The 21509-nt window shown below is 47.7% G+C and overlaps 1 protein-coding gene across 1 annotated transcript in view; it reads left to right on the top strand.

Annotated features, from left to right (window-relative positions):
* The first annotated feature begins 15158 nt into the window (after positions 1–15158).
* LOC138263749 (integrator complex subunit 6-like) overlaps positions 15159–21509 on the top strand; it is a 191281-nt gene continuing 184930 nt past the window's right edge. The window contains exons 1-2 of the mRNA XM_069212486.1: positions 15159–15470; positions 15558–15635. Coding sequence (XP_069068587.1) covers positions 15360–15470; positions 15558–15635 — 189 coding nt within the window. The 5' untranslated portion in view covers positions 15159–15359. The remainder of the gene's footprint in view (positions 15471–15557; positions 15636–21509) is intronic.

Below are 21509 nucleotides of genomic sequence, written 5' to 3'. Positions count from 1 at the left end.
TTATTGTCCGCTCAGAGCTCCATCATCAGCAGGTCACCAAGGAGTTCCATACAGTTCTCATATGTGGGGTCCGTCTTTGCAAAATAGATTTGCTCATAATATGTGTCAAAGACCTCAGCTATATTGACCCCTGTGGTACGTCGCCCACCTATTTCATCTCTTATCTCTGTCATCCAATTCCTACCTCGGTCTCGTCTCTCCAACCAGGCCAATAGCATGTTTCCCTTGTCCCCTACGTCATATAGACATCGCTGCGTGGCCAGAGCGTGCGCACGCGCCTTATTGTCCGTTAGGTCCCTCAACTCTTGCTGCTTATGTAAGAGACAATGACAATGGTGCGGTTGTATCAGGCCCTTGGCTAGGAATTTCTGCCTACAACTTACTGATCTCGCCATCTATTGCCTCACATTGGAGACGGCGCTCCTTCTTGAGACCCATTAATGCCTGTGCTTGTCCTCTAATGACTGCCTTGAATGCCTCCCAGAGTACCCCTGCCGAAGTCACACTTCCCAGGTTATTGTCAAAATATCTCTTAGCCCCTTCGCGTAGATTGTCAGGGAAGTCTCCCTCCTTGAAATACCAGAGGTCTATTCTGGGTGGCAATCCTGCATCTCAAACAGTACCAACAAGAGTGGCCACCACCGGGGAATGATCTGACGCACCACGTGCAAGATGTGTTACCTCTCTAAAGCGCCCCACCCCTGTGTGTTGTGTAAAAAGTTAGTCAATATGTGAGAAAAAAATGTATTGCCTCTTGTGTGAGTTGTTGGCTCTCCAGAGGTCTGTCAGGCCTAACGAGTTTGCAAAGGTCTTCAAGTGTCCAGTAGCTCCCCCTCCTCTACCCCCAGACAACCTGTCCAGAGTCGGGTCCATAGTATCATTCATGTCTCCCCCTAGGGAAAGGGCTTCAGGGGGCAGTTCCAACAATACGACTCCTAGTGCTGGTAGAGTGTCGGCATGTAGTTTCGGTGGTACGTATACTGAACAGAAATTTAGCGTCTGTCCATTCCAGATCCCAGTCATCACCACAAATCTCCCCAATCTGTCCATCCTCACTAGCCCTGGTTCTAAAGGTGTCTATCTTTTAAGTAAAATACCCACTCCCCTGGAGCTAGAAGTGAATCCTGCGTGTGCCACCAGATAGTAGCCCATTTGGTCTAATGCCCTGCAGGGGTTTCCCTGCAGATGCGTTTCTTGTATGAGGGCCAGGTCTGGTGCATGTCTACGGAGAAATTGTAGGACCAATGTCCGTTTAATTCTATTGCCCAGGCCATTGACGTTCCACGTCATGACCTCAAACGGCTGGGCCTAACTGTCGTCATTGTGTACCTGGTTGAGTTTTCGGGTCCACAACTGCCCGACCCCCTGCGTCAACCACCCCCTCCTACCACCTCCTAGGGGTCTCTCAGTCCTGTCCTGTAGTGTATGAAGTGAGCAAAACTAAAAAACCTTTATAGAGGGTCTCAACACATTTTGCCCTTGAACACCCCAACAACATCCCTCCCTCTCTGCTACTCTACCCATTAGGCCTAAAACTACCCCCCCCCCAACGTGCAGGGTGCCTGTTGCCCCATTGTAACATAAAATGCGGTATAGGTGGACCGGCTCCACAGAGACGGCTCTTATAATGTGTTAAGTAGTCTCATTCCTTAGGATCTGTGTTAGTATGGAAAGCGTCCCACTCATCAGCTGTAGTACTAAAGTCCCTCCTCTCTGCTCCTCTCAAGGGGAGAATGTGTAGTTTACCTTATATATGGCACCCTGTGTCCCCCCAGCTCTGATCTAGTCATCAGAGTGCATTTGCCATATGTGACACCCATCTTCGGTAGGTGGAAAGACCCCCCCCCCCGATTTAAATCTGTGGCCTCCCCCTGGATCACTTAAATTCCCTGGCCCCAGTGTCAGAATGATCGAGTTCACTCTCTGGTGGTTTGTCCGATCTCTGCGCCTTCAGTCATCCTCTTACCTCTCCATTCCTGTATTGTTGCTCCACTGCGCGCCATCCCTCCATCCAGTCCCAAGCCTCTTCTGGGGATGTGAGGAACCATGGTCTGCCCTCTGCTAGGACACGTAGATTCGCCAGGAAAAGCATCATATATTCATCATATATTTTAGTTCTTTCGCTCGGAGGGCTTTCTTTACTTCATCAAAGCTACTTCTTTGTTTTTGCACCTGGAGGGTAAAGTCAGGGAAAAAACCGCACTGAGGCATTGTCTAGGCATACATCTCCGTGCGTACAGGCAGCTTGCACAGCCTTGCCTCACAGTCTCTGTGGTTGAACATTCTCGCTATGATTGTTCCTGGGGGGAGGGGGACTGGTGTTTTCGGTGGAGGAATCGGTGGCCTACGCGCCCTCTTTATGGAGAAGAATTTTGATAGGTGCTTCAGGTGGAGAGTGTTGACGATGAGGTCTTCCAGAAATAGATCCACGCTAGGCCATTCTGTCCCCTTCGGAACCCCAACGACTTTGATGTTGTTTCTTCACGCTCACTCTTCTTGGTCTTTCAGTCTGGCAGCCATCACCCCAGTCTGCTTCGTGAGGTAGACAGTTTTCAATGCTATGATATCCAATTCCTCAGTTGATACCTTATCAGACATTTTTTGGAAGTCTGCTCGTAAAAAGGAGAAGTCTGCTGTTACAGTATGTAGTTTAGGCACCAGAGTGCTTTTCAAGTCCGATATCGCCGCCATGATGGCTCTCAATGAAGGTTTTCCTTCCTCCGGCATAGCCACCTAAGACCCATTGGATGAGGGGAGCTGCTTCTGCACTGCATACTTGACCATTTTGTTGGATTGTGGGGGGCCTGGCCCTTTGGCTTCATCTTGATCTCAGTGGGGGGCAAAAAGCTCTTCCTATGTCCCCCCCACTCATCTTCAGGGGGTCCTCTCCTCCCTGGGGTTCCACCGGGTGAGCCGCCCATGGCGAGTCTTCCTCTCCTGCGTTCTTTCGACCGTGAGCAGCCCCCAACTCCACCACCCGCGGCTGGGGGGCTGGGACTCCCACACTCCTCACTCCACTGGTCTGACCTGCAGCGCCCCCCCCCCCCCGCCTGGCCACGCTCACCTCCAGATCCTGGCCTCTGCAGCCGTTTCGTCTCCTGCAGCACCGGTCTGTCTGCTGGCCCGTCAGCCTCCTCCCTTCACTTGTTCCAGGTCCACTAAGGGCCGGGCCACGCAGCCCAGCCCACAGGATCTCACCGAGGGCCCGGGTTTCCTCCTCACTCCCAGCCACAACCCCAGGAGTCCCAGTCTCGGCTGGGTAGCACTCACCCCTGGGTCCGCGCTCTGCCTCTAGTTTCGGGCCTCCACTGCACTGGCCCACTCGCGGGCACCTCCAGCCTCCTCCCTTCCGCCCACATCAAGCTGGGTCCCGCCATCCACAGGTTCTCTTGATGGGGCCCGGCTTCTGGGCTCCTCCACATGTCTGGGCCTGGCCTCCCAGGGTCTCTAATCTCCAGCCGGCTGCACCCACCTCCTGGGTTACTCCACGTTGCGTCCCAAACCAATCGCTGCGCCGGTTTGTCCGCTGAGTTCACTGGCCTCCTCGCCACTACTCACTGCAGGGCCACGGCCTGGCGGTCAATCTGCAGGATCTCGACTTGGGGCACAGGCCTCAGGCCCCCTCCTCGCTCTCAGGCCCAGCCCCCGGGGTCTCTCACAGTCTCTTCAATGGCAAGCTCTATCCCCAGGCTCCGGGTAGGTCGGATCTTTCACGCGGTCCACCTCCAGGAGATGGCGGCCCACCCTTCCAATGCCCCAGGCACGATCGGCTCAGGTCTCCGTGGCCCCGACGGCTCGACACTTTCTTTCCCCACTGTTTGCTATGAGGGAAGTTGCTGGATTATGTCGGATTTAGATGTTTAGGAGCCGCGGAGCTCTTTAGATGGTGGCCTTCTCTGTGTGAGCCTAGCCACGCCCCCCCTCACTATCTTTAAGTCTTGAATTTATGTTGCCATTGCACCTGTGTATGGTTTGTGATTATTATTTTATGTACATTTACAGCCTTGAAAAGTCACAGATGGTGACGAAACACGTGTGGGCTGTTGTTGAGAGAATATATGCAATTTGGAGCACGGAATCTTCCACGTTTCAATAAAAAACTCACTTGATTGGACTAATCATTTACATAACCTTACTCTAAGGACTTACAATTACTTGTGGAATACTATTTGAGTGTTTTGGTATGTTTGTATAAACAAATTTTAAATGTCTGTAAATTAACTGTGCAGATATTTCAGAATATATCTGAATGAGGAAAAAATAAATTAAGCATATTTTTGGTAATACTGGAGTGTGGTGGAAAAAATATCTAAACATAATCAAATCAATACAGTATGGCGGTTGTCCGCCAATATGGCCCCGGCGGTAGCAATCCGCCAGGGCAGCGCTGCTAGCAGCGCTGCCCAGGGGATTACGAGTCCCCCTACCGGCAGCCATTTCCTGGCAGTTTGAACCACCAGGAAAAGGCTGGCGGTACGGGGAGTCGCGGGGCCCCATACGGCTTTTCACTGTCTGCTATGCAGACAGTGAAAAGCGAGATGGGTGCAGCTGCACCCGTCGCACGGCCGCAACACCGCCGGCTCCATTTGGAGCTGGCTCCCATGTTGCGGCCCACATCCCCGCTGGGCCGGCGAGCGGAAACTCTGTTTCCGCCTGCCGGACCAGCAGGGATGTCATTATGGGCACCGCGGGAGTGCGGCAGCATTGGCGGCCGCACGACGGTTACAACTTGGTGGGCGGCGCTTGCCGCCCGCCAATGTTGTAATGAGGCCCTATATTCTTAACCAATGAACTCTACATCACTTTACTCAAAACGAATACACTCTATGCAAATCTACTCTGCTCCACTGTACTCTGCACCTCTTCACTTCGTTGTTCCACTCCAAGCCACTGTACTCTACACCACTGTATTCTACCCCACTCTACTCTAAACTACTGCACTCTACGCCAATAGACTCTATAGACTCATCATATCAAAGATTAAGAAATATTTACATATCCTCAATAGCAATCCATCAACCTTTCAATATGCAAATGTTGGGAAGGAACTCTATGGTAGGATGTTGCTCTGAATCCTACACAGGGCAGATTCACATTTGCTGCTTTCCAACACCCCTCCATGTTGTACTTGCCCTTAAGTGCTTCTTTCGCCACATTGCTTTCTTACCTGTCTGCTTCTCACTCATTTCACATTGCGCTCTCTCGCCGGTTTTATTTACTTCTTCCGCTGCCCTGAATGTTGCTTTCAACACCGCTCTTTGTAGTGATTCCCACACCCTTTGAGTTGCTTCTGCCCCTTTCTCCTTGTTGCTTCCCCCACTTACTTTATAATAAAAAAATGCTTTTGTACTACCTTTTTAAAAAATGTCCCAATCAAACTTGGATCAGTAAATTTAAACAAAAAAAAAACAAAAAACAGCACCTGCACATTTTGTAGGTGCATGCATGGTGCACATACTTACAAAATGACACGTTCATATTGAGTAGCCAATCTCTTACAGGCCCTAGTGCAAAGAAGTAAAAAGGCCTTCTGGCTGCTCTTAGCATTAAAAAATGTTAGCAATAATCAGGGTTCAGTAGGCCCCTCAGGCTTCTGAATCCCGGTGCCAGAGCACCTGCTGCACCAATGTAAGCTGTGCCCCTAAAAGAGCTACAGTGGTTGCTTCTGTTGGAAGCTGGCCTGGTGTGTGGTGGACACCTATGGTGTTTACACCTTATACCAGTTCAAGGCAACCCCTATTAGTGAGTGATACAGTGTCTAGGAAGCCAGGGCTCTCTAGTGTGATGAGCAGCCACAACTTATCTAGGAGGAGTGTAAAGCATTTGTAATACCACAGCAGTCACAAAGTAACTTATCACACCTGAAAGGAACCACACAGTGTTAGAAAAATAAAGGTACTTTATTACAATAGCACTGAACTAGATTATAGGCAGTCCTCCAACAGGAGGTAAGTACACCCCTTATATAAACAGTAAGAATTAGGAATTAGCATATAGAAACAGTAAGCATTGACAAGAAATAGCAGAAAATAGCTAGAGCCCTACAGGGGGGCAAACTATATACTAAAATAGTGGAATGCAAAGTTAGGTCTCCCAACCAAGGATGTGGAATAGTTAGAAGGGAGCTGGGAGAGCTCGGGACCCCAAGAGGTGAGTAGCTAGGTGACCCCCAGCGACAAGAAAGAGAGAAGAGGTAAGTTACCAGGTCTTCCCAAGAACTAACAAGGGGACTTGGAAAAGGAAGGTTGCAAGACCAGGACCAGTCCAGTGGAACCCAGCGGCGGATTCTGGAAGAAGAGGACCTGCAAGAGAAGGGGGCAGAGTCAAGTCCACGGAGGAGTGTCCAAGTGGGATAGGAGCCACTAACCACCCTTCTGTGGATAAAGATCTGGGTTGACGAGGGAACATGAAGATCAGCTGTGGAGCCCTAGGAGCTGCAGGGAGGTCTTGAGTCGGGCAGATAATGTCCCATGTCAGTGTCCGGGTCGCAGTTGGTCAGTGGTCAGGAGGACCACCAACGAGCCTTGGCAAATGCAAATCTGGGCAGGAGAGTATTTGCAGGGCAGAAGAGGACCAGCATGGTCCAGGGGACTCGACCCTTGGAGGTGAGTCTGGGCTAAACCTCAGCAGACGGGAGAGTCAGCAGTTACTGCCCTCACAGGCAACCCACTGGTGGCAGGCACCGTAAGTTGCAGTGAGGCCCAGTCAGCACACCTGGACAGGAGTCTCTGGAGCAGCAGAAAAGAGGCTATCCTTGCAAGGATGGGTTACTTGGAGCATGAAGATCTCTTGGAGCGGGAGTCAACAAGCCTTGGTTGCTGCAAGTGTCACGGTGCACTGGGGTACTGTCCTGCAAGGAAAGGCAAGGGCTCACCATCTCCCAAGTTGGACAGAGGGCAGGGAGGACCAAGAGGACCACTCAGAACCACCACCTGTGTTGGAGGATCCATGCAGTTCCTGTGGACAGCAGATCCCAGCAGCCGGACGTCACTGCTTTAGGTGCCTGCGGATGCAGGGGAGAGACTCCTTCACTCCAAGGGAGATTCCTTCCTGCTTCTTTGGTGCTGCTGAAGTCTTGCCGACCGTAGAGGATGCACAGCCTTGGAAATATTGCAATTACTGGACGGAGCCGAAGAACCAATGTTGCAAGGTGAAGTCGTCTCGGGAGTTGCAGGCTTGTTTGGTTCCCGTTAAGTCCAGCAGCGGTTCCGGTGGCCAGGAGCAGAAGAGGTTGTTGCAGAGGAGTTCTGGTGGAGTCTAGCCTGCCAAATCTGAGGACTCACCCACAAGGGAGCCCCTAAATAGAACTACCAGGGGGTTGGTCACTCTGCAGGATGACCACCTATCAGAGGGGGTCACTGACGTCAGCGATCTGCCCCAACCAACCAGATGCTCCCAGGGGCCTCTGCACATCTTGTTTTCAAGATGGCAGAATCAAGTGGCCACCTGAAGGAGGTCTGGGAACCACCCCTGCGGTGGTAATGGGACAGGAGTGGTCACTCCCCTTTCCTACCCCTCCCCAGTCTTGTAACACCGATTTCCAAGGGAGAGAGTTTTGCCTCTCTCTCCCAGAGGAAACCCTTTGTTCTGCCTTCCCCTGCTTGAGCTGGTTGAGCAGCAAGAGGGAAGAACCCTGTCTGAGGGGCAGCAGCAGCGTGGGCTACCTGCAAACCCTGGAAGACTGGTAGGAGCAATACTCAGGAGTCTTCTAAGGAGCCCCCATAGTGCATGGAATCATGCTACTACTACTGGCATCTGTATTGGGGTACGATTCCGACATGTTTGATACCAAACATGCCTAGGTTCGGAGTTACCTTTATGTAGCTGGACCACAGGTAGTGAGTGACCTGTGGCCAGTACATGGGTAAAATGGCTTTCCTGCACTTACTATGTTCACTTCATAGGAACTGGTGTTCATAGGTGCCCTCACACACAGGAACCTGCACCCTACCCATGGGCTAGGACAGCCTACCATAGGGGTGACATACGGTGACCTGGGGCAGTGACCAGTAGTGAAAGGGTGCATGCACGTTTTCATGCAGGCTGCGATGGAGGGCCTGCAGACATAGTTTGCATGGGTTCCCGTGGGTGGCATAATACATGCTGCAGCCCATGGGGGACCTCTGGTGTACCAATGCCCTGGGTACTTAAGTACCATATACTAGGGACTTACAGGGGTACACCAGTATGCCACTTGTGGGGTGTTAAGGGTACCAAAGCAACCAAATTTAGAGGCGAGCGCACAATCACTGTGGTCCTGGTTAGCAGGATCCCAGTGAAAAAAGTCTAAACACACTGATAAACAGGCAAAAAGTGGGGATAACCACGCCAAAAAGGAGGTGGCGTGGCCTGACAACATGGTCGCCAGGATGTGAGCTCCCGCCAGCCAGACGGCAAACTCATACTAATCCTACACTAATCCTGTCTCATCCTACCCCATCGGCGTTGCGTCTGCTTCCGACCCGGCACACAGACTGATTTATGGTGCCATGCATGCCAAGGGCGGCGCAGGCGGGCGGGACCCAAGGCCTGGTGAGCACCGCATGGAAGCAAGAACAGGTAAGAGGGAACTCCCGCAGGAGCGGCCTGAGTTGCAGGGGACACACCGCATTGTGCGGATTGGTTGTGACCACCAGCGGATCGGATTGAGTGGGGGCTGCCCGGTAACCGCCTGGAGTGTGGCGGCCGTGGGCTTCCACCAGCACTGCATATACCCATTGTGGCCCTGATGAGCCTGGACCGCTGAACAGCGCCCCGTGTGTCGGGGGCACCGTGGGTAGTGCCTGAGGCCTGGACTGGAAGGCACCTTGAGATTGGAGAGTGGGCCAAAGGGTGTCTCCACTGGAGCGGCCTGGAACGGGGCTTGTGAGTTGGCAGCGGCCTTCTGTGATCGGATGCCCTGGGATGACACGCTGACACCTGGGGCAGTGGAGGAACGCAGGGTCCAGGTGACACAGTAAGGATTTCCATGCACCTCGGCCTTCGATTGCCTGGGCCCACCTCACGCATGCCCACTGATTCCCTGTGGGGGCCCTGCGCCGGACGGACCCACCTGCGGCAATTTGGATGGGACAGGGGGGGCTGCGAGCTGGGTGCTAGCAGTCTTCCTTCGCAGGCGGGTGTGGCTGCCATAAGGGCCCTGCGCAGGTCCCAACTCGTGTTTGGCACAGAGATAAGTCAGGTCTGAGCTCCGCGGGCTCTACCCTGATGTGTTCCGTGGCTCTATCGCACTTACAGCAGGGCAGCTCAAGGAGCCTGACAGCCCTCTCAGCAAGGCGTTCCTAAACCAGCCTGCTCTGACGGACTGTAAACACTGGTGACTTATCTCTGTGCCAAACACGAGTTGGGAGTCAACTGAAGTATGCCTGCTGATCGATTGGAAGGAATGCTGTAAGGCGGTACACATGGAAGAATTTTGAGATTGATATGAGTAGGCCAGTCGACCTATAATTCAAGATTCATTCGTTTGCCAAGAAGGAAATCCTAAACAGTGAAGGGTTGAAAGAAATTGCAGGGGACTCCTATCAGCTAGTCCTGAAGAAGACCCAGTTTGGAGCAGTGATTTGGCCCAGCGTAGAGAAGGGTCGAAACGTCGATGCACAATCTTTTAGTCTGGATAGGTGTTTGCATAGAGTATAATAGAAGGACTTAGGATGGAGATATATGTCTTTTGATGATTTGGAAAGGATTCAATGCAGTAAAAGGATACCTAACCGACGGCTCTTATTAATTTTCTATATGTTTGATAATTAGGATATTGGCTATTCCTCTTTCTGGTTACTATTTATCACAAGCACTTTCTTTTCACTATCTGGTTTGTCCTTTGGTTTTCTGATTTTTAGATCGGTTGTCCTATATGGGAAAGTAATTTAAATATGTTTTAATATTTATATGTAATTAAAGTGTCTTTTGCATGTTCACCAATGCAGTTTGTTATGACATATTGATTATGTGTATGAAATGTGTTTTTACTTACCTTTAAGGGCATTGTTGTCTTTGATATTTAAATTCTACACAGCCCTTCGGTTGATGGGTTACCCTCTGTGGTTTAAAAGTTCTGTTACACACCTGACACACAGCGCAGTTGGCTAAAATCATTAGGGACCTGCAGTGATCAGGTACTGGTGTACCCAGGAGTTGCCTGAGACAAACGGTAGTCAGCATCGGACCCAACCCCATGATCTACTGATAACGCCTGCATACACGGGGTACTGTAAAAGGTTTAATTCTCCATCTCTGCTAATATGCATTGTACCACATGTTAGCTGCATACCCCGCAGGAAGCATGGGAAAGGATAAGACAGCACGTTAACACAAATCGAATACCAGCGCACAATATACAACGCCTCGGCAGCCCACACAACGCCTAACTAGGCAGACCAGACCCTCTGACGAGGGGGATCCACCAGAGGCAAGGACGGACCCCACCAGGGTGGAGATTTTAGCTGAGATACATGGGACCTGCACTACCCTAGAACAACTTATTGACTATGTTTCTATTGATGTTAATTTATTGCGCACTGACCTTCACAGAGTGGCAGGGAAAGTCCCAACTGCAGAATCAAACATTGAGGTGCTGCAGGGAGAGGTCTCTACATTAAAGCGACAGATGGTGGAGATGAAGGCACCGGCAGAAGAGTTGGACAGGATGTGGAGGGCTGCTCTAGTCGCAATAATGTTCAGCTTATCGGCTTCCCAGAGAGGTCAGAGGGGGCCTCAGCAGAGACATTCGTCGAAAACTGGGTGCAGACCGTTCTGAAACCACCAGCCCTGTCTAGTTTGTTTGTGATTGAAAGGGAGCATAGGGCTCTAGTGCCCCCGCCCCGGCCTAGGGCACCCCTTAGAGCTACCATTGTGGAAATACTGAATCATCAAGATTGTGACTGCCTTCTGAGGGTGGCAAGGAGATTCCCCCATTATAAAAATTGCATCATAGCCATTTATCCGGATTACGTGAAGCAGGTCCAGGAACTTCGTCCTTTCTTGCTGTCAGACAAAAACTGAGAACACAACATTCATGCTATATGCTCCCTTACCCGGGTGGTCTAAAAGTCATCTTTCATGACAAGGCACATTTTTTTTATAAACCTGAGGAAGTATGGGAATGGCTGGAGCTCAGAGATGTTTCCACTGCGCGAGGACCTGCTGGCCCCGGAAAGAAGACATGAGGCATGCGCCCTTGGAGGGGGTCAGCCCACTCAGGTACAGAAAATCTGAATTTTACACCTCTGGGGTAGCATTGAGTGCACATTGGAGAAAATGGAGCCATGCATCTCGCTACAGAGACTCGACTGCCCGATGCGGTGACTCCTCCTCTGCAGGGGTCCACAGAGGGTTCACCCTTACCGTTGTCAAGCCCACCAGTGGATGTGGCACCAGACACTTTGCCAGGCTGTGAGGGGAAGCCACACTAGTTCCCCTCTTCATTAACTTTTGATTTATTGATTTATCACAGTATGGGGAGCTTTGAAGGGTGAGGGACACTGCTGGCGAGTGGCAAAGGTTTGATCTTGAAAAGCCCTGTCTAAAGGGGAGCATGGTCCCACTCTGCGGACCAGCTGGGCAGGGTTTGCTGAGGCTCCATTAATCCCTGGCAGGTTGGTATAATCATATGTCAGGGGAAAACTGCATTACTTTGAATAGCATACTTTGACAGCATGGATGTCTGCCTGGGTGGTGAAGCTCAGTAGGTATTGGTTGGTCAATGTTGGACGGGGGTGGCTGTGCGTGCGTGGTGCACATATGGGTTGGGCTATAATAGATTTGCAGTTGCACGCTGTTTGCCCATGGGTGGGAGGATGTAATGTTAGCAAATGTGTTTGTGTACTGCTAATGTTGTTTTTGTTATCACAGCTGGATGCGGACACTGGGTGGAGCAGGTGGGAGGGTGATGGTCTCTGAAAACAACATTTAGATGGGGTGTAGTGACTACAAGATACTTACCTGGAATGTTCGGGCCTGGGTACATACCTGAAGAGATACAGGGTTCTGTCACTACTTGAAAGACACAATACAGGCATTGCATGCCTCCAAGAAACACACCTGGATGACACTGGGGTATTTAAACTAGCTAAAAAATGGAGAGGACAAATATACCACTCCTCATACGTCACGTACGCTTGTGGAACTCTGATTTGGGTGGCACCTGGGGTCCTGTTTTCTCTTACATAAATGGAGGCTGACATACATAGTAGATATCTCTTCCTGCAGAGCACACTAGATGGCAGGGAGGTTTCTTTACTGAACACCTACGCCCACCCAATACAGACAACTCAGGCTTTTTCTATGCCATGCAGGACCTTATTACTACTACTTCTGACACTCCTATGTTTTGGTTGGGAGATTTTAACTGTGTACTAGACCCCTGCCTTGATCCGTCACCACCAAGAGCCGGGACGAAACCTGCCATGACTAAAGCCCTTTCCGAGGTGATGCACAACTCAGAGTTAAGGGATGTGTGGAGAATATTGCAGATCTACACTTTTCACTCCCTCACTTATAATACATATAGTCGGCTGCATAGAATACTGGTAGGGGGACCATATCGGTTGGCGGACCTTGAAGTTACACATTTGGCCCGGTACTTGTCCGACCACTCCCCGGAAGTTTGCAAGTTGGACTGTGGTGACGACTCAATTAAGGAGGATATGGCGGATGCCATCAGATATCCTTGAGGATGCACTAGGCTATGAGGTCCTTGGGAAAGTCCTTGTGGATTACATAGAAGGGAACTGTGATTCTGCCTCCTCTAAAGCCCATGGAGAGGGAAGCATTAAAGGCACTTACGAGGAGTGCATGTGTGGGCCTCCAATGTGGTGTGCGACAGCTGCAACACACAGAAAGAGGGGGCATCCCTTATTGCACTGCAGACGGCTACCCCGGCTAATCCAGATAAACAGGAGCGGGAGGTTTAAAGCTGGAGAAGCTTTGATTAGAAGTCCTGAGATTGGATTTGTATTATTTTGTGGCATATTTTCAACATGCTGCTCGGTGGCTGAATCCAGCCGATAACTGGAAAAAACGTCTTCTAGACAGGGTGGTGAAGATGGGACAGTTGCCCGAGTTCCTGATGGAGAGCGAGTGTGAGGTGCAGATGGCCCTATATCTAGTTCGGCAAACTGCAATTTTTTGGCACAGGTTTGTACGAACTGCTCTTAGGTGCGCTCCTTTCCACCGTGAACTCCCAGTCTGAAATCTGAAACCGGTTTGCCACATGATGAGCAATATGTCCTTTCAGCAATGGCATGATGGAGGCTCTGAGCTACTGGGGGACTTATACCAAAATGAACGATTCCTCTCCTTTGAGGAAGCTTGGGATACTTTCTTCCTTGGTCCGGGCCTATTCTTGCAATATACAGGTGTGGCAGGTGTGCACTGGAGATGTGGCTAACGTTTCCTGCTGCGTCCACCGCAACACATATGCTGGGGAGTTATCCTCACCTGGGGAGCGGGTTATCCTCACCTGATCTCCTCATTACATAAAGCCATGCGCTCCGATGTTACGGACCCACTACAGCAGGCTCGAGGGGCTTGGGACCAGGACTTCCCTACCCCACTAACAGAGGGTGATTGGCTCAGAGTTAATGCTCTTACTCATACTCTCTTGTAATGCCCGCTTCAAATTAGTGCATTATAATTTCTTACATATGATTTATTTTACTTCTAAAGGGTTGTGACAGATTTCTGCTTCACCTTCTGACACTTGTCCCAGATGTGGCAGATTTCCTGCATCTGGCTTGGCAGCGTAGAGAGGTACTGAAATACAGAGGGTGGTAGGATTTAAAGTTGCTCAGATGCCCCAGAGTTGCCTCCTGGGCAACATCACACGCCCACAGGGAAGGAAAATGGAGTATAAGTTTTTACATCTATCCTTGCTGTTAGCTAAGCTTAGGGCTGCCATAAACTGAATGGGTCGCAAAGGCCCGGACTATGCCTGCTGGAGAGCAGATGTCTTGGAATGGTCTATAGCAGAAGAAATACATATGAAACTAAATCAGCACAATGATAAAGCATCTGAGGACATAGCTGACTGGAAAGAAATATGTGCAGTCTTTTCAGATCCAGACCCGGCCCTGACCTCTCCAGAAAGTGAGAATGAGGATGAAGACCTAGGAGTAGTTGCAGTGGAGATGACTGAGAAATTTACATTGAAACTCGGAGATGTCCTTTTATTAGGGCAAAGGGTATGATATGCTGCTGTAAATCCAAATATTGAGAGATTGGCTGGTGGGGGGAGGATATGGGCCTTAACCCGTTGTAATACTGATTATCTTGTTCATCAGCGTCATCAGTGCTTACCTGTCTCCTTATCCATGTAATGCCATACGACGCAGCTGTATGTTGTTGGTAAAATATAAAGTATTAAAAAAATGTCAAAAACAGTGACTTTCCTACTGTGTCATAGCACCTTTTTAAAATTCCTGTTTAGCCATGCTGCACAACATTGGCAAAAACCATTGACAAAGCTGATAGGTCCCACATGCGTGACCAATTGGCTTTGCCATTGCTTGTTAAACATGGGGAGAGTAAGAGATGAAGTGCTGTTAAGCCAGGGCAGGGAACTTGATTTCCCAGTTCCAAGGTCAGCAACTCTAGTCACTAGATCCTAGCTCCTCCCCTAAGAGTCATACTCAACATTAAGCACCTCATCGACCCACATAGGGGTGATAAAGCGCTCTGAGGCAGACGTCGAAGTGGGCAGGGGAATAGGGGGACAACGCACCCACAGATACTTTTGTTGCGTTTAGTTTTCTTTTAAGCTCTATGGATCATATTTTATATGCAGTTATCTGTAAGTGAAAGGCCAGCAAAATAATTATGGAATATTTTGTTTTGTTTAGCCACGTCTGACCCCGCCTTCATGTTATACTCAGGATCACAGTTCCTTTTCATACGTTCTGTAAAGCATTTCGACTGGTGCTCTGAGGAAGAAATACATAGTTCCAACACTTAAGTCATTAGAGAAAATGTACAACTGTCGAAAGCTCTTTTTATATAACTTCCCTACAGGGTGTATTCCAACCCTTCGGGTTCAAATTGCTCAAGATAAGAGTTAGCATTGCCTAATTCATGATGGGGCTCTATGAATATTGAAATCCAAGCCCTGGTCACGAGCCAATAGCACTACAGCGAGTCAAGCGGCCCGTCCCAGCGCGGGCGGGGAACCAAGCTGAGGGAAAACGAACTTCTCTCTTAGGTGATATCGTGCACACTTTAAAGGGAGACTGCGTTGAGACAGTCGACTCGACGCGGACAAGGGAGGGGAATCTATAAGGGGAGGGAGGATCGCGCAATACGTTTGGAAATTAGGGGGGGGAAAAAACATTGATTTCGCTTTACTTTCATAGCATGGTGTTAAAATGCCTATTATACTTTTCCTCATAGACACGTCCGCCTCTATGAACCAGCGGACTTATTTAGGGACATCGTATTTGGACATTGCCAAAGGCGCGGTAGAGATATTTATGAAGGTAAACTGTGTTTTTAACGTTTAAGCGAACGGTCTCTTCTGGATATATGTAAAAAAACTAACCGCGTTCGCCTTTTTTCTCCGCCAGCTGCGTGCCCGGGACCCTTGTAGTCGGGGAGACAGGTACATGCTAGTTTCGCTTGACGACGCACCGTACTGCATTAAGGTAAATAAAATACCACTTTTTTTAAATTCACTTCATGTTTTTCGCATACGGGAAAGATCAGTTTACGTGTTCCTCCGCTCTGTTTTGTGTTTTTTTTTTTCCTTTTCTTTCGGCGCAGCAAACCAACATCTCCGCTACTACCTTCAGACGTTGCGCATCCGGTTTTACAATATGGCGGATTTTTTCACTTTTTGTACGTCTGAAACGGAGGCGGAGCTAACCCTATGAGGGGCGGGATGTGCGTAAATAGAGTTCTGGTGACGTCAGCGTATCCCACTCTGCGCGAGGTGGCTATCTCGTAGGGACGGTGTGTTTCCGTTTAAATTCCTCTCACATGTTGGCGTTCTAGCGGCCGGGAATCCCGGTATCCTTCTTCGTTGCTTGTAGGTTGGGGTTACGTTTGTTATTTTGCGCGCGAGTACCCCAAACTTTGTTAAGAAATTGTGCGACATACAGGCAGCGTAGTGGCCTGCAGCCCCGGATAACTTGCTCTAACTTAAGTGTAGATCTTTTTCGTTTGACTTCAGGTGGCCTATAGCAGACAGAGAGTTCGCGAATACAAATTGCAACTGTATCCTTTGCACGGATACATATACCTTTTTTTTTTCTCTTCATTGTTTTGCTGTCTGTACAGTTACAGGAAACCTTCTAACACTGGACATTCTTTAAATATCGTGGTTTGATCAGTGTGAACTAGAATACTTTGCTTCATACAGACTCCCACTGCAATCTAGACAGTAGTTGGATTTTCTTAGTGCTGTTTTCACGTAGATGATTACACAAAGATGAACAAACGCATCTAAACGAAGTCCGATATATGATTTTAACCAGTGCGTGTTAGTGAATACTGTTTTTGGGGGACGAGCCTGCGATGTAGCATGTGGTAGGGCATGTCTCTCGCTTGCAAGAAAGATGCTTGTTATCATAAGCATTGGCAAAGCCTATAGGTCTCTGCTATGCAAGATCTATTGGCTTTGTCAAAGTGTTTTGGACTCGTACTCCACCGTGGCTTCTGTTCAGCAAGGCTAAAAGTTAGTGACGTAAAGGAGAGTCGTACAATGGAATGGCAAAGAATAGAGTGGAATAGCAGAAACTTGTGTATTGGAGTGGCGTAGTATGGAGTCACGTAGAATGGCACACACTGGAGTGGTATAGAGCAGGTGGACTGGTGTGGAATAGGCATTGAGTGTTGCAGAGTATAGTGGCGTCGAGTGCAGTAGGATTGAGTTCAGTGACATAGATTAGAGTGCAGTGTTGCAGACTGGCATAGAGTAAAGAATGTAGTGTGGCGTTGTGCAAAGTATATTGGTGTGGCCTAGACTGGAGTGGTGTAGAGTGGAGTATCCATGGTGTGGTAGTACACTGCCATTACAGACACATTTTCAATTGAAATGGCCATTACATTTGCACAAACACAGTTTTAGTAATAACAGTACGTAGTGCACAGAAAAAAAAAGTGTGGAAAATGCATCACCATGTCTAATGACTTCTTTTCATCATATTAAAGTATTTGTTTCCAACAGAGTTCAGAAATAACAAAAACATGCTTCATTTGTGTTCCTAACCCTGATATATTCTGAAATACACAGTTAATTTAAATGTTGTGCTAGAAAAAAAAAAATCCTCCCTGCCCCCAGTATCCAGCAAGAATGTCACATAACTCCTCTCACTTTGAAGTCATAGAAAGTAAAGTAAACAAGGGCCCTTGTAAGATAGCTGTTGACGTTGGTGTTTGAATGCACAGCAAATGTGATAACACAATTTACAGTCCTGCTTACTGAAGAGGAGCACTTGGAAGGATACTGTAAATAAAGTTTGGGCAAGCGAAGATGCAAACTAAAGCTGGACAGCCTAAAACAAAGCCAGCAAGTCGAAAGCAAGAAAATGTGAGTTACAAAGCAATGGCAAGCAATGGGCGGAATGCATTCCTATGTCAGCTTTCTGAATGTCCTCAAGATTTCTTTTGCAAACTAGACATCTATGAGGACTGGTAGGCCTAGACCTAAATAAGGTCTTGGAACCCACACGTTACCATTTGTTGGCCTGCGTGCCACTGTTCTTTACAGCCTTAAAATTAACTACTGCTGGCCTAGCATCATTACCGTTCCTTTCTGAAGAGTTGGGACCAAGCACTGATTGATTCAACTTAGTCAGTGCCTATCCGCTGCTTCCCATGTCATTGAGATACTGTTTCGTTCTTTTTAAGTTCTATTTCCCTGCAAACAGAATGTGTGTGACTGGCAAAAATTTGCCTAGTAGGACAAACAGAATTACAGCGTTTTATTTTCTTTAGTTAATATTCTTTTATCTTACCAAGTCTTAATTTCTCACTTAGCAGTCGTGTTTGTTTTTGCTCTTGGGCACTGTTCTCAAAAGATGACCATTACCTTGTTTTAAAAGATTGCAAAGCAATATTTGTTTCTTTCTTATGTGTAATTTCCGAAATTATGCTTTAACACATAATCATGCAGTAATCCAATCGAATCCACCCACTCCACCACACCACAGGCCAGTCTCCTCACCCAATTTCAAACCACTTCAATCCAGTCCACCCACTCCAATCCACCCCAATCTAATCCACCCCACTCTGCTCCAATACAATCCACACCACTACCTGAATCCACTTCACCCCACTCTACTGTGCTCCACTTTACAACACTGCACTCTACAACACTCTCTGCCACTGAGCTTCACTCAACTATACCGCTCTACTCCCTTACTCCACTGTGCAACACTCTGCTCCAACAAATCCACTCTGCAACACTCTACTCCTCCCACTCCACAACTCTCCAGGCCACTAACTTTTACTAACTAACTTTTACACATGGTGTACAGCAGCCACACTGGTGTCCAACATGGCAAAAACACATTGCTGAAGGGAATAGCTCTTTTATAGGCAAGACCTATTGACTTTGCCAATGCTTGTTTTATTCAGCAACAGATGTCACCAATCCTGTTCTTCCATCCACATCACTTTTTTCTGTGATCTCCATCTCTGTGTTACTCGCTCATCCTTTTTCTCTCCATGCATCATTCTGAAATACGTTCCTCTGCCTGTCTCGCTCTTCTGTGTTTTTCTCTGTAGTTCTGCTTATACTTCTCTTGGTCTGATTTATTCACCACTCCCTCTCACACGCATGCTCTCAACCCCAACATTTTCTTTTGTTATGGTGCATATTGAAACAGCTGTGTAGCTCCATTACAAACTTGTCCATAGAATCATGATTACGATTGACACATGTTAACCTCTCACTGTAGTCACATTATTATGACATCGTGGCAGGCACTGTGGGGAAACTCTCTCTCTGCCTTCAGCCTCTTTGCATAGCTCTATATCATGACCCATCTGAAGCACCAAACCACACGTAAAGCTTTTAGCAATCTCCAATATTGAAGATGACAGTTTACAGCGTCCAGTACCAGATTAGATCGGATGATCAGAGCATCAAAATGATTGATTGAAAAAAATTAGACATACTTGTGTGTGTGTGTATAAATATATATACATCTATACATTTATATATGTATTTATTTGTGTATGTCCAATAATTTTCTAGAATTTTTTTTCATTTAACAGAGGGGGAGATGTTTCTTTCCTGATTCAGAACAGAACCTTTCTGACTCCCATTGGATTCCGTATCACTGTGACTAATGTAGATTTTCCTAGTAAGTTATGACGGAAAGTCTTCATTTGGAAGCAATATATTTCCTAACATGGGACGAAGGAGCCCATTCTGTGGAATTGGGGTGATGTGGGTGTGAAGGGTCAAACATGGGATTACCATCCAAATCAAAAATGGTTTTGGCTGCAAATGTCTAATTTAGGCTTCTTGGAAGGGGAAGATTGAGTTTGCGAACCCCAAATATCTGAACAATCGTCCAGGTCATCAACATCACCGACATCATCGGTATCCGAAATGTGAGAAATCACAATCTTTTTTTGGCGCAGTTGTACCATGCTTGGCTTTTGTCTTACATTTTCCATGAATATTACTAGAATTCCCCTCCTGGGAAGGAGGCCTGGGAGGAGACTCAATCAGGGGTGAAGAAACTTCACCAGTCAATGAAGCGCCATCAGATGGTTTCTGAGAAGACAAATCCTTGAATTTTCGTTTTCTGCTATCCCCCGCAGAATGGGCCAGAAAGGATTTGTAAACCATGTTATGTACAGAGGTTTCAATATTTTTAGACATTTTATTCATAGTGGCTGAAACAGCCTCATTTATAAAGGCTCCAATATCATCATTGTCAGTTAAATTGTCAAAAGAATTTTGATGTTCCAACGTAAATTGAGAGAAAAAACAATACAAAAGTATGCCAAAATAACACTGGAGAAGAAAGAGTTAACAGCTGAGGAAAAATAGTAGCAGGAATTAGTACTCGCCCATAGAGGCGTGACTGTATTGTAAACTGAAGCCTGGGAGGCGTGGCAGAGGTGTCCGGAACAAAAGAAACGAAGCAGCGGTGAAAGCAGCTGAGACCTGAGGCAGCCGTGAAGCGAGTGCGTTCGTCGGCAAAAACAGCCGTTGCAATTGCCACAGAACGCGCGTGAGCGTTATTAAGAGAAAAAAAACCTGAGGGGAAAACAGTTACAGCAAGAGCGCTTATGAGCAAAAAGAAGGCTTCATATGAGCGAAAGGCGAGCGCCATAATCAAAACATGCAATTATATTATAAACATTGACAGAACTATAAGTAGAGAAGAAATTAATCATCACTTATCTTGACTGCGAGCAGCAAGAAAGAGGGCTGGTTGCAGTCAAGCATAGTGATTATATTACCCCTAGGGTTCCTATTGGTGCCTTATTTGTTACGTTTTGCTTTCCCATTGGCTTTCTGTTCTTCAAGCCTCATGGGAATTGTAGTTTTTTGACTGCTGCTGTTGAAATAAGGCAAGTTAGAGAAGCATAATATGAGCCTCCGGTCTTGACATAAAATCACTATTAGAACATTGTAATGTTGGGAGCTCCATTGAAGACAATGGAGTGCTTCAGGTTTGTAATGGCCAGTAGAAGCTCGGAGCGCCAACATTCCAGTGTTTGTCTTTCACAGCAACAGCTGTGAACAAAGGCCTCCTGGAGTCTGCGGGGAGAGGGGGATTTTTAATCCACTCAGGCTCCGTGAGGCCTTTGTTTTATTCAGGCCCGCTAGTGGCAGAATGTTCTAATAGCCTTATATCCCTTTGTAGCTGGGCTATATCGGTCATTAAAGTCTTGCTCCCTTGTTAAAGGCCCAAGCCGACAGGCTTTAAGGCTAAAGAACAGAATGTAATGAAAGCTTGGTTTAGAATGTGGGAATTCACAGGTAGATGCAGAGGAAAAAAAGACGTGTGATTTACAGCTCCATGTGTGGGCTAGTCATTGGTATGTACCTAGACTGGGGAAAACGCTACAGTTAGTACTCTAGAAAGCTAGAACTAGGACACAGTTTCTCTGAGTTCTGAAATATCTTCCTCATCCATGTCACTAAAACATTCTGACTTGCAGGGTGAAAATGTACTTCTAACACCAGCAGCAGTCTGTCAGTTAGTTCCCCAGTAATCAACTGCACCACTGAATTCTAATGAACAACTGGAGCACTTATATTTTGTTTTCAAGACAAAAGTGACAAACACCTGAATGCCATCATGTTGGAGTAAGAGCTGTTGAATTTTAGAACCTTTCCTGAGGAGCAGGCTGAAAAAATATTCTTTTAGCTGTTAATGCAGTTGTCAAAACACCAGATTAAAAATGTGAGAGGAGGTATGGATTTTTAGTCATTTGAGGCATACTGTATTTTTAAAGAGGCTTAAAATAGTGGAGAATGTCTGTAAAAGTCCAGCATTCCCTTTCCACATGTTTACTTACCCCACCCATCTGAGTCACTTAGTTGCTCT

The sequence above is a fragment of the Pleurodeles waltl genome, chromosome 2_1 (genome assembly GCF_031143425.1).
Source record: "Pleurodeles waltl isolate 20211129_DDA chromosome 2_1, aPleWal1.hap1.20221129, whole genome shotgun sequence".
In the NCBI taxonomy this organism is placed as follows: Eukaryota; Metazoa; Chordata; class Amphibia; order Caudata; family Salamandridae; genus Pleurodeles; species Pleurodeles waltl.
Note: the sequence above shows the minus strand (reverse complement) of the source record. Positions and strands in the feature narration are given on the sequence as shown.